Source organism: Homarus americanus, unplaced genomic scaffold, assembly GCF_018991925.1.
Source record: "Homarus americanus isolate GMGI-L3 unplaced genomic scaffold, GMGI_Hamer_2.0 scaffold20940, whole genome shotgun sequence".
NCBI classification, from domain to species: Eukaryota; Metazoa; Arthropoda; class Malacostraca; order Decapoda; family Nephropidae; genus Homarus; species Homarus americanus.
In genome coordinates this window covers 42,598-56,501 of record NW_024754007.1, presented here as the reverse complement: position 1 = coordinate 56,501, position 13,904 = coordinate 42,598, and the positions used below count along the sequence as shown (strand labels likewise).

General features: G+C 36.0%; 1 protein-coding gene across 1 annotated transcript in view; it reads left to right on the top strand.

The window, feature by feature from the left end:
* Window positions 1-378: 378 nt before the first annotated feature.
* The window catches only part of LOC121855674, a 48,977-nt gene continuing 35,451 nt past the window's right edge, over window positions 379-13,904 (top strand). The window contains exons 1-2 of the mRNA XM_042350746.1: window positions 379-639; window positions 1,516-1,562. Coding sequence (XP_042206680.1) covers window positions 379-639; window positions 1,516-1,562 — 308 coding nt within the window. The remainder of the gene's footprint in view (window positions 640-1,515; window positions 1,563-13,904) is intronic.

Below are 13,904 nucleotides of genomic sequence, written 5' to 3'. Positions count from 1 at the left end.
GAGTTCTTTTAGACCCTTTTTTACTTCTACTTGAATAACATTTTTGCCAACATAACAATAATTATACTTAACTAACAAAGTCTGGTACTTATAAAACTCTGAATAAAAGCTTAAATATGTATTAGTTATTATTAGGGCCCGGATAGTTATGCATTTGCATATTTCATATGCAAATGCATATTTTGCGTGATTTCTATGATAAGTGCATATTACCTAGATAACTGCATATAAATGCATATTTTGGTAAAATATTCATCTGGCAGTATCTCTTTGTTGCCACTGAATGAGCACACGTGGTACTGGGAGGTGAGGTGAGGTGTGGTTAGGTGAAGTGAGGTGAGGTCACGTCGCTTTAATCTGTCGTTTCCACACCTGGTCATGACTCATTGGTATTTCTGGGTTAACCCCACCCCCACGAATTTTGCGTGCATCTCATCAACAATTACTAGACTTGAAGAAAGGGGACTACTGCTGTCCTTGGCAATTTCGTTGGTTAATGGTGTTCTTGATGAACTGAAAAGTTTGCAGTCTGATGCTTACTATGGTAAACTGAGTAACGTGTTGTACAAAAACAAGGGATTTGAAAAGCTGAAAAAAGTCAGTCAGATAATGTCTGGTGATGCTATTATTGACGAGACGGTACAGCCACTCACTATGTCAGACCTCCTATGTATGAAACATGCACCAATCGTCTCGTGTGATGTAGAAAGGGTGTTCTCAGAATATAAAGCTATGCTGACAGACAACAGGCGGGGTTTTAACTTTGAGAACTTACGCCACCATGTCATCATCAAATGCAACCACAATCTGTAATGTCTGAAAATATGTCAGTCTATAATGTAAATACATGTTCATATATATTTTTTGAAGCACTTTCACATATATATGTTAAATACATTACGTATATTGCTTAATAAACATTAACATTAGTTTATATTAACTATTTTGTTTCCGTATAACCTGCATTCTTGGCTTTATAAGCGACATTTTTAGTGCATATAAATGCATATTTCCCCTGTTTTTAGTGCATATTTGCATGCATATTTCATGGTTTTTTAGTGCATAACTATCCGGGCCCTAGTTATTATAGAAGATTAAGCGTACTGGGAAAAATATTTCCATTGATCAAAATACAGTTACTAAAATACTATAAACAAATGCCTTAACCATTTTGTTTTTTATTTATCAGTCACATGCGAATTAATTGAAGCTAACTTATACAAACTATGATTAAGAAAATTATTAGTGATTTAGAATCCATCAAAGATAGTTAGGTTTTTGTGTTAGGTCTGTAGATCCAGAAATTAATGTTATGCTGTGTAAGGTATTTAACATTAAATATTTTTTAAACAATAGATGATAAACGTAGCTTAGTCTAGAATATAACAAAATCATATTTTTTGAAATAATCCATAAATAAAATCAATAAAGAATAGTTTTATTAGAACGTAAATAAAAAAAATCAATAAAAAGTGTTCGTGGTAATATAGACAACATAAATAACATCACATCCAGCTAAGAGACGTTCAAGCGGATGTGAAAAAGCGACTTGTTTATCTTAGGTAATGGACTCCCAGGACTTCCGTATTTAGAGGCGATTTTCGTGAGTTATTGGGTATTTAACCACTAATTGCTACCTAAAATAGAAAGATAAGAGTATAAGGAGTTAATGTTTAGACTAAGTAGGGTTAATAAGTTTAAATAAGGTGATATAAAGTGAGGGTATCTTGACGGTGCACCTCCTACTCGGCCCATTACTAACTGCCCATTTTGCACACTTCAAACAAGTACCTGACTAGAGGTGATTCACATTCGTAACCTGTGCTTCTCCAGGTGATTTCGAATAGGGTTTGAAATTAATGCTTCCAGTAATTTGCTTACAATTGATGCTAAACTGATTGGGCGGTAGTTAGAGGATAGTGATCTATGTCCCTTCTTGAAAATCGGTATCACATTCGCTATTTTAAAGGATTCTGGTACTACACCCGTTTTAATGACATGCTAAACAGCTTTGCTAAGGGCATATTAAGCTCTTCCTTTCATTCCTTTAATACTCTGGCAAATATCTCATTGGGACCTGGTGACTCATTGGGCTTTAGTTTGTCTATTTGCTTACTAACATCAGTACTATCACTAAAATCTTGTTTAATCTAGTTTCTTCACTATCTCTTATATAATCGGTGCCTCGGGTATCATGTTTAAGTTTTGGCTGGTGAAAACTGTTGAAAAATACCTGTTCAGATTATTTCTCATTTCTCCGTTGTTCTCAGTTAGCTCACCGGTATTGGTCCAATCTTTTCTCGTGTTTTAGTTTGATACTTTTGAAAGAATCCCTTGGGGTTTGACTTTGCCGCCCTTGTTACCCTCAGTTCATTAGTCCTCTTTGCTTTTCTTATCTCGGTCTTAACCCAACTGGCCAATGCCTTGGAGGTAATCTTCACGATTTAGTCTCCTACCTACAGGCTTCCTTTGGTCAATAATCTTTAAATAATTATTTATCCATTTGGGGTCATTGCTATTTGATCCGAGTTTTCTGTATGGTATGTTCTGCCTTTGTGCACTACGTAACTCATTATATAAATGGTAAAGGTGTAGATAATGGCTACCACCAGAAGTTGTTTATGGATTTTCTTTATTTTTGCTATAGATTTTGTTTTGATGATTTTAAGTATATTAAAAGAGACAACAACTTTCTATTATGATTTTAAGTATTTTTGTTTTAATTTTGTCATTTAATCTATCCCGTTTCACAATTCTCCTCCCGGCGCCAATTTTGTTGTTTACCTCGCTGAATCCCTTTTCAAGAGACTTTCCCTATAAGAACATAGGAAAATAAGGAGCCTGCAATAGGCCGGTTGGCCTGCCCATGGCAGCTCCTGTTGAGAGTTACAACCACTCTCTGTCGTCCATGAATCTATCTAGCCTCCTCTTAAAACTTTCCAGCGTCTCAGCACTTACTACAAAGTTGCTAAACTTGTTTCACTCATCTACCACCCTATTTGTGAACCAGTTACTTCCTATCTTCCTCCTAAACCTAAATTTATCTAACTTAAATCCGTTGCTACGAGTCCTATCCTGCTCAGATATTATAAGAACTTTATCTATATCTCCTTAATTGATTCCTTTCACCCACTTAATCTCTTCTATCATATTTCCCCGCACTCTTCATCTTTCTTGGGAATACAGGTTTAGTTTCTTTAACCTATCTTGATATGGAAGGTTTCTAAGTCCAGGAATCATTTTCGTCATTCTTCGCTGCACCGACTCCTGTGATTTGATATACATTCTATAGTTAGGGCACCAACTGAACCGCATAGTCGAGGTATGGCCTGACTAGCACAAGATATAATTGCAATATGACTGTAATCGCTAATAGGAGCGATTTTGGCTTGTGCAGGGCAATAAGACTCTTGTCGTTGACGCGATGAGTGTAATTCGGTCAAAACCTGTCGAATACATTTCACGTATACAGTAAAGCCTTAAATAAGACGTTAATGTGTCCTCCAATATTGCAGTGTAAGGTGAATCATCGTATCGCGAATCATTAATTACCATTAAAATAAAGCAGTAGTAATGAGATGCGTTCCAAAGTGTGACCTTTTCATAACTTTTGTGTGGCTTTTTACCCTCTTTTCTCCCCCAAAACAATACAATTAATGAAAATTGCATTCTTTAAATAATGTTTCTGAATGCACCTTATACAATATAAACAGTGGTGTAGTGCTAAAAAAAAGAAGTGAGGGAATGCATTTTGAGTGTTACTCAGATGGTGGGTGGGGGCACTGGCGAGTGCAGCGAGCCCATACAACTGGGGGTCCTGACTGATTTTAGGGGGTCAAAAGAGGGGTTGGTGGGGGGTGGCAATATCATTTATATCAAGGCTTAACTGAACCTCGCATAGGTCTAATCAATCTGTGTTCCAATTTTGGTAACAATTGGTCCCATTGTGTCGGAGGAGTTTCGTGACAGACAGACGAGACAGACAGATATGCTGAACTTTCCGGATCCCTATATCCTACTGTACTATACATGCTGGCAACATTTTTACCTCCAGTTTCGATACCTGATAATAGTGATGCGTAGCTTTTCATGACTCCACAGTCTCAAAGCAATACATTTTATTAAATACAATTTAAAAAATAATTTATTTAGGCTCACCTTGAACATTTGCAGTCTTGGAGAAATTTTTAACAGAATTTCCAAACTGGTTCACAGTGAGATCCTTGGACTTGACTATTCTTGTTTGTGTATCAGTTGCTGAACGATGATACCTAAGCCATTTGTGTACGTAGTCGTCTGGTTTCCAGGTTGGAATCGGAGGACCGTGAAGTTTAATAAACATGAGATTGCTCACATGGTTGCTTAACAGTCTAGACCTCGTTTCCGTCACTCTTCCAATTTTTTCATCTGTTCATCAAGCTTCGCTGCACACTATTGAATTTCTCTTTGTTTCTTAGGATATTGACTGTATAAAGAGTACAGTTTATCCATAAATGAACGAAAATGATTAACACTATGTACTTCAGAAATTGTATCTGCTACTGACAATTCCAAGCAATGATTTAAGCAATGCCATACAGTGAGTTCTGCTATAACGCGTGTTTTGATAACGCGAATTTGCTCTAACGCGATTTATGAATAGAGGAACGATATTTGTGTAACGCAAATGCTTGTTTGCTGTAACACGATTTTTGCTTACTATTTCTCCAATTTTGTGGTATTAACTGTGAATATGGTAAAGAAGAATATCTCCAAGAAGCGTTCTGGTGATCGAATTCCCGGCGATGATCGTAAAATAAAGGATATAACACTTGAAGAGAAGCTCGATGTTATCAACCTCAAAATCACCCTTCTCCCCCATCAAGTTATATTCAGATTTTTTCAAGGTAAAGTGTTACATTTACTGTATGATTTCATTATTAGATATGAATGTAACATTTATTTAGACTGTGCTATCCTTTGTGTTAGGCTAACTACTAATTTTTTTTCGATTTCGAGTAGTAATCTGCACCTAACCCTATTTTCTCCATAAGCCCTGTTATTTCTATTACGCGATTTTCTATAACATGATATTTTACAAAAACACAACTATCGCGTTATAGCAGAACTGACTGTACTGTACTATAATATTAGGGTACTTCTGCAACAGTCGTTGAGCCACACCAGAGTTTTTCCCCAACATTACACTGGCACCATCACTGGTAAAAGCAACAAGATTGTCCTGAAGGTAATCATGATCAAACCCATGCTCAGCAAGACAAGTAAGTAAGTGTTCGCTTATTGTTTTTGCTCTTGTATCTGGTAATTCTAGCAAATCCAGGAAAATAAAATGTGGATCATCTCACTTGTTCGTTTCACATTTCAAATAGACTATCAAAGTAGTTTTGCTACTAAGAGTAGTGGACTCGTCTATTAGAATGGCTATTTTACCTTTATTTCTAGGATGCGTTTGCTGACTCTTTATCTCATTTCTTGTGCAACGTGGTCAGTTATATTTGTAGCACTAAATCATGAATGCAATCCTTGTGGAATGTCTGTGCCATTTAATTCTTGCAATTGCAACAAATAAAAATGGTCAGTATATGGTTTATCATTTTTGGCTATATAATATGCAGTTCTAAATATTTATTTAAACGGTCCACGATAGTTTCAACTTGTCGTTCCCTTGCACTCTGAAGAATTTTAACAGCACTGATGTGTGACTGCGACTTTGAATGAAGCAAACATTTTTTTCTCAAGGATGATAGTTGGACTGATCTTGTGCGGCCGTTGAAAGAAACTGAAACTGAACTCCGTTCTTTGGAAACACTAGCACCTTGTGATTTAAATGGGCCTAGATATGTCACACTAGAGCACTCTGAACATCCGATTTTTCCGGAATCACTCACAAGCCACGGGTGAACCTTTTTCTTATCTTCCCACATCCCAGTATCTCAGGCCATGCAGACTTAATTATATGTTGTCCTGGCAGTGTCACTTCACCACTAGAAATAGTAGCTTGTGGAATTACTTTTCCGCACTCAATATCACTTGTGGAATCACTTGCACAAGTTGCACTTTCTTCTGTGTGTTCTATTACTTTTGTTGTTTTTTGTGAAAAATTATTGTATGGAAGCTTGTTTACTCATATTTGAGGGTACAGCGTATGATTAAATAAAGATTTTGGGAAATTTTGGGTAAACCACCAAAGCCTACATCACTCGCATTGAGCTTTGGTTCTTAGAACACCACTATGTAATTTCACCAGTTCTGTTAACACATACAACGGTACAATAATAGTCTTCTAGACTTCCACCAGTGTCAAGACAAGTGCGTGCATTTTCTAGGTGACTTGGTGAGCAGCTAAACTGGCATTCCTACTCAGCACTGCAGGTCTGCAGCAGCGTCAGCACATTGCGCTTAACAATGCTGAGTATGCCAGATTTTTCGGATTGCACATTATTTTACGTATTTACAAATATTTCTGCTGCTTATTAAGAGAATATATTATACCAACGAATTAGAATAAATTAACTTAAAAATATATAAAACAGACAAACTAAAATAAGACTCAACCTATTTTTTATTTTTTACCAGATTTAAGGTACTGTATTTGGTAACCGAGAACACTAATGTCCAAGTGAGGAGAGCGGCCGCCGGCCTGTAAGAAATGGGAGGGAGCGGCTATTATTTTTGTGAGTTTTTTATATTTAAGTAATGCGACGATGCCGCAAAAATCACAGTGCCTCAAAGTTTATAGGCTAGCATTACCTCAGTTGTAGCAAAAAGAATTGAAACAGTTAATGATTCTTTCTCATATTTCTTTTAGGGGTGGAAATAAAAAATTTCATTACATTAGAGAATTGTACGTTTGGATTTATTTGAAAAAGTGAGGGAATGCCGTTCCCCCTCCCATAGCACTACATCTGAATATAAATGAATAATAATATGGTCACACAAGAGGAGATGGGACGCCATTGTTTCCGTTTGTGTTTACAGTCTGGGACGATAGTTCTGCACGAGAAAATGAAGAAAATAAGACCCTGGTTGTAGCTGTAGTAAGATTAATGTAAAAAAAAAGTATGTTTTATTTAATGTTATTTAATGTTCTGTAGACGTAACCACTGATATTAAAGAAAAAGTGACTGATATTGGAACTCCAATGTAGACGTGCGCACTCAAGGAAACATAGTCATTTATCTTAAGAATATGTACAAGAGATTCATTATTGTTTATTTCTGAATATGTATTTGATTGAATTAATGTTTATATATGTGAAATGAACAATGCAATTCATTAATAATACGTAGAATATTAAAACACACAAGAGGAGACAAGACGGCATTGTTTTCGTGAGTGACGATGGTTCTACATAGAAACTGAAGAAAATAATACCCTGGTTGTAACTGTAGTGAACTTAATTTAAAAAAATTGAATACCTGTATGTATGTTTTAAGTAATCTTATTTAATGTTAATAAATGGAACACTAGAAGTAGCCAACCACTAATGGTAAAGAAATAAGGCGAGAAAATTGGGAACGCCAACGGATGAACAGTAAGTGCGTACATGTGAAAACATATCATTTCTCTACGTTCATATACTGTTCATTTACTGTTCATATATGTTTTAAATAATATTTACAAATATAAAGCTAAAATTCTACTCACCAATGGTGGTAAAGTCTAAAACATAAGGACAGCCAATGAATATTGTGCGAGTTTTTACTCAGATGACGAAGTCATCAGGTTCAACACTGGCTGAAACTGTAGGTTCAACTCTGGCTGAAGCTGTAGGTTCAACTCTGGCTGAAGCTGTAGCTTTCCATAAAACTGTTGCTGAAACTGTTACTGAACCTGAAGTTGACGTTGAAGCTGCTTATGATGCTGAATTTGATGGTGTAGCTGAATTTGATGGCTTAGACCTTCGAATAATATAGCTGTCGAAAGAACCTTACATAGCTGTTTTCTTTTCTCATTATACATCTTTGTGTAGAGGTCATTTGCATTTATTTAAATTTTAATGCTTTGTTCTGTTAATGGATTCACTTCAGAAAATATGTTCATTGCTTGCTCCCTATAATATCCACAGACCTCTCTCCTTTTTCATATCGTTTTAACACATCTAGTTTCTCGGCTAAGCTTATACACTTTCTATTAGCTTTTGAACCAACACTACCATCACTTGCTCTCTTGCTCATGTTAAGTAGGGATGCAAAAATGCTGTAAGAAACTTGAGAAAGTTTTTCTCCTGTTCCTGTTCCAGATGCGTGAAAACAAAGGGCCCGCCAAGCCCCGACTGTTGTTTACCATTCATTAGCCAGGCAGCTTCTTTGTGCAAGGCGCTCTTCTTTTTTTTTTACAGTATTTTTTTTTATAATACATATCAGGATTTAGTTATTATTTATATGAAAATGTAATTGTATTTTATTTTTATTATATTTTGGTCTTAAATACGAATGAAATAAGGACATAAATTGAATTGGGTCCTAAATTAACTAGGGTTTTGAATATGAAAAGTTGTTGGTCGAACCGTTGTTATCGGAGGCTTTACTGTAACAACCGCTGGTACATCAGGACACACAGTTTGAATAATACGATCAATATACATGACATAACCTGTTAAATATAACTCACATGTAACAACTGCTGATTTAAAGCGACACCCACAATTAAGGACAATGTTTTAATTTAAAGCGAATCTATCCAATTTTGCGCGAGTCAATCTGGCACATCATACAGGGTATTTTAAAATTCGCGCCTAATGTTTCTCTGGGCACGCTGCACTGTCCTGAGGGCAAAGGTGTACTCTACATACAGTGAGTTCTGCTATAACGCGTGTTTTGATAATGCGAATTTGCTGTAACGCGATTTATGAATTAGGAACGATATTTGTATAGTGCGAACGCTTGTTTGCTATAACGCGATTTTTGCTTACTATTTCTCCAATTTTGTGGTACGTATTAACTGTGAATATAATAAAGAAGAATATCAACAAGAAGCGTTCTGGTGATAGAATTCCCGGTGATGATCGTAAAAGAAAGGATATAACACTTGAAGAGAAGCTCGATTTTATCAACCTCAAAATCACCCTTCTCCCCCAACAAGTAAAGTGTTACATTTACTGTATGATTTCATTATTAGATATGAAGGTAACATTTATTTAGACTGTGCTATCCTTTGTGTTAGGCTAACTACTAAATTTTTTCGATTTCGAGTAATCTGCACCTAACCCTATTTTCTCCATAAGCCCTGTTATTTCTATTACGCGATTTTCTATAACACGATATTTTACAAGAACACAATTATCGCGTTATAGCAGAACTACCTGTATACTCAAAATAATGTACTAAATGATTACTAAAATTTTTGTCCAGTGCAAAATATAGCATGATTACAGTGACCCCTCCGTTAACGAACTCAATCCGTTCCAGAAGGTCGTTCGTTAACCGAAACCATTGTTTCAGTGGGTTTTTGGGTAATTGGTTCCAGCTCACCGAAAATTTCCTAAATTCAACAAAAATGGTAGAAAAGTTTACTTACTTTGAGGTGTGTATGTAGAAGGCTCCTGGATGATGATGATGATGATGATGATGATGGGAATTAGAATGGGGGTGGAGGAGAAGGAAGAAGAGAAGGCATTGGGGTGGAAGAGAAGTCACCCCATGGCACCATTTCACCCATAAAATTTTAGCTCTCTGCTGTAATTCAAGATTATTTTCTTTAAATCAACACTGCACTGCATTATATATTGTCAATATGTAAAATATATTTCAAAATGACCAATAATTTGCTTGGAAACACAGAAAAAAGCATTTAGTTGAAGAGAGTCTCAAGCAAGATGTTACCTCCAGTGAAAACAGAGACTAACTCCTGTTTGCTGTGTTAAGAGGCTGGATGCCGCGCATTAAACTAGTCACTTTACCTTCAATTATGTTCAATAATTGTTAAATGACTAAAAAATTGAATATTAAACTTTTAAAATTATTGAATAGTATAAACTTCCTGATATTTACTAAAATAGTAAGGAATTTAAGCCCTAGAAGCGATTAATGTATTGGCGGACTGATACTAAAGCTGGTTGCCCGGTCAGTGCAAGCGAAAACATGTTGAGGTCGGTTCGTAAGAACTTCGTTAACCGAATTTTTTTTCGTTAACCGAATTGAAGATCCTTATGGAAGGCAGTTCGTTAATCGAAATTACGTTAACCGAGGTGTTCGTTAAACGAGGGGTCACTGTATATTCAAATTAATCACTATCTTATAAGAATTTCAGCAATGTAAATTATATTGTCCCTGGTCACTTCTGTGACGTTTTATAAACAAAATACTGTACAAAAATTCAATGTAAAGGACATAAATAAATAAATAAATAAATAAATACTTCACTAGATCTTCGGCCCCAACTGTCAAATGTGTCACTGTCACCTGCCGTCTCCCCCTTCTTCCCAGCCAGGGTTGGGTGGTTATAGGCTTACAGTTTTTATCTTATGTAATATGACAGACTAAAGTTAGGAGAATATAATTTGCATTGCCAGAATCCTTGCAAGACAGCTAATAATTTGAATATAAACGTCATATATTTTGCACAAGAGATAAAATTTTTAGCTCTTTGTAATAAAATTAATTAGAACATGTCAGTTTAGTGACATTTTGTAAGAGAAAAACTTAGTCACTCCTAAGGACAGATAAATAAATAAATAAATAAATAAGCACTAGACCTTGGCATCAACTGTCAAACATATCACCTCACCTCTCCCCCCCCATCTGCCCAGCATCTGGACCCTAGTAAACAGATCATTTCACATCCCATAATTTTAGCTTTGTTGATTTATGAGTGTTTTTTTTTTTTTTTAATGGGCATTAGCCCACCCGGGCACAGGTAATGACCCACATCAGGGCCTGGGGGGCGAAAACATAATAATAAATAATAATTACTATTATAATAATAATAATAAGACAGTGAACCCTCACTTTACGCGGTTAATTCAACCCACAGGGTACCGCGGAAAGTGAGAAACTCGTAAAGTGAACAACATAACATATGGGATTAATTGAAATAGAGACCGGGCCGACCCCCAAACTCCACTTTTTCAGACACAATACCTACGTTGTAGTAAAAATAACTTCTTAATTTTATGATGGTATGCACACACAATTAATAATTAAGAGAAATATCAATAATATTAGGTTTTTTAACACTTACATTAGTAGAAAAGATGGCTGGGTACATGGGGATGGGGGGTTGGTTCCGAGGCAGAGGGCAGATTATTGGCCCTCACCTGTATCACTTGTATCAATTGTATCACTATCCACCACAGAGGCTTGCAGGGCCTCTTTGTCAAAGTCCATATAAGTCCATATCCTCACTATAATTATCACTATCACTGACTTGGGCTGGCTGTGGTGGGTGGCAGGTGAAGAACTCGGTAATGTTTTGATGACTGGGCGACCTTGTGCGCACCCTGCTCGCGCCGCTTACACAACATGGCGGATGGCGGGAGAGATGGCGGGAGGTTTGGATCCAAAAATGGCGCGGCTCGCCAGCCGCTCTCCGCGTAAAGGGGTACACGCACCGCGGAATGTGAGCATTCCGGTTTCGGCAGGGTACCGCGTAAACGTGGAAACGCGGAATGTGGGTCCGCGTAAAGCGAGGGTTGACTGTACAGTCAACCCTCGTTAATTCGGACTAGTAGGGGGGAAGGGTGTCCGTTTTAGCCGATTGTCCGAATTAACCGATTTAGGGGTTAATATTGCATTATATTTCAAAGTCATTGTTTTCGTCACGATTTTATCCCACTCTCCACTGTAATACGTACGTAATTTCAGCAAAAATATTACATTTCCGTGAATGTATTATATCAAGCACAGTATGAATAGAATACCATTGTAATATAACAGTATTTTAACCGAAAACTACTAAAAAAACGAATAACATCTCAAGAACATCGGAAGCTTAGGTAAAGTCTTTTGTTTTCGTCATGTATTTTATCCTATTTTACATTGAAATACATCACGTTTCAGCAAAACTACTATTTATTTCCAAGAATATATTCATTCAGGCGCAGTTTAGGTAAAATATACATGTGATGTAACAGTTTTTTAACTGAAAACGATTCGAAAAACACTTACCCTCTAGCCCCGTTCAAGGAGAGGACTGGGAGAAACTGTTTGGTGCTGCAGACGATGACAAGGAAAATGATTTGGATGAATTTTAATGAAAATATTCAGAAATATGGTATCGTAGTATTTATTCAAGTCAATTAGGATGGAATATTATTGTAATACAACAGATTTTTAACTGAAAACCATTCGAAAAGCGATTACGGTAACATCTTTTGAACGAAAGAAAGCGAAAGTCATTGTTTTCGTCACGATTTTATCCCACTTTCCACTGTAAAACGTACGTCATTTCAGCAAAAATATTACATTTCCGTGAATGCATTATATCAAGCACAGTATGAATAGAATACCATTGTAATATAACAGTATTTTAACCAAAAACTATTAAAAAAACGAGTAACATCTCAAGAACATCGCAAGCTTAGGTAAAGTCTTTTGTTTTCGACATGTATTTTATCCTATTTTACATTGAAATACATCACGTTTCAGCAAAACTACTATTTATTTCCGAGAATATATTCATTCAGGCACAGTTAAGGTAAAATATACATGTGATGTAACAGTTTTTTAACTGAAAACGATTCAAAAAACACGTGTACCGTGTAGCTAATACTCAACAGCTGATGGTGCGTCATGTGTCGTTGTAAACAATAGGAGGTTGAAGTAGATTACCGGGTATTATATTAAGTGTGAAATATCAAAAAGGTTTTTATTACCGGTATTTTTTGTAGATCAATGAGAACTGTGATACCATATATGATATGATAAGTTAGCCTGTGCTAAGAACTTCAACATAGACTACTGAAAACACGTTGTAAGGTAATTTAGCCTATTGTAAGTTGGTGAGCTTCATTTGCTGAAGGAACTGCACAACTTTTCATTACTAATTGGTACAAATTTTACGTTTCCATTGTTTACTGGCAGTAAATGGTAAATATTTTTCATGTCTGAAGCTAAAAGTTGCATCCCCCCCCACACTAGTGGTGATGTTACATTTGACCAAAAAGACGCTGGTGTTTTATCCCAGCAGTGGGTGGACCAGCATTTTAGCTTAAGGTCTGCGTAGGTAATATTCCTACAAATCTTAAAAAAAAAAAAAAAAGTTCGTTCAGATTTTGTCCGAATTATCCGAAATCCGGATTAAAGGGGTCCGAATTAACGAGGGTCGACTGTAATTATAATAATAATAATACAGGTAATAATATTAATAATAATAATGATAATAATAATTATTATTATTATAACAATTAATAAAATTAATAGCAAATTAATAGAAATAAAATAATAACCATAAATAAATACAAAATTGAAAAAATAAATTCAAGAGTGAGAAATTATATACATTATATATGTTGTGTTGTCCAGGTAAGAGAGACAGTTGAGACCCTGCAATTGTGTGTAAATGGGGCAGAAAGTCAGATCAGCAACCTGGGACTTGGTCACAAGCTTCGTGATGCCATATGGCAGCAGGGTCTACCATTAGCCAACACATTATGCTTCCAATATCTTCCCAGGCGGTAGTACCTCCCTGTTTGGTAGCTGCCTATATACCTACTACACATAATACTACAAAAACAATGTTTTGTTTATTCTAGAAGGTGGGCTGAGGTGCATCTGGGTAGACTTTGTCTTTTTAGTATTTTGTGTTTCTCTCAAGTACCAAACTAAATTATTTTATTGAAACAACACTTCGATTTAGCGCAAATTCGGTTTAAAGCGACCTCTCTTGGAACGTATCTCGTGTTATATCGACATTCTACTGTATACAGTACATAAATACACTTATTAAAGTTATTTAAAGTTCTC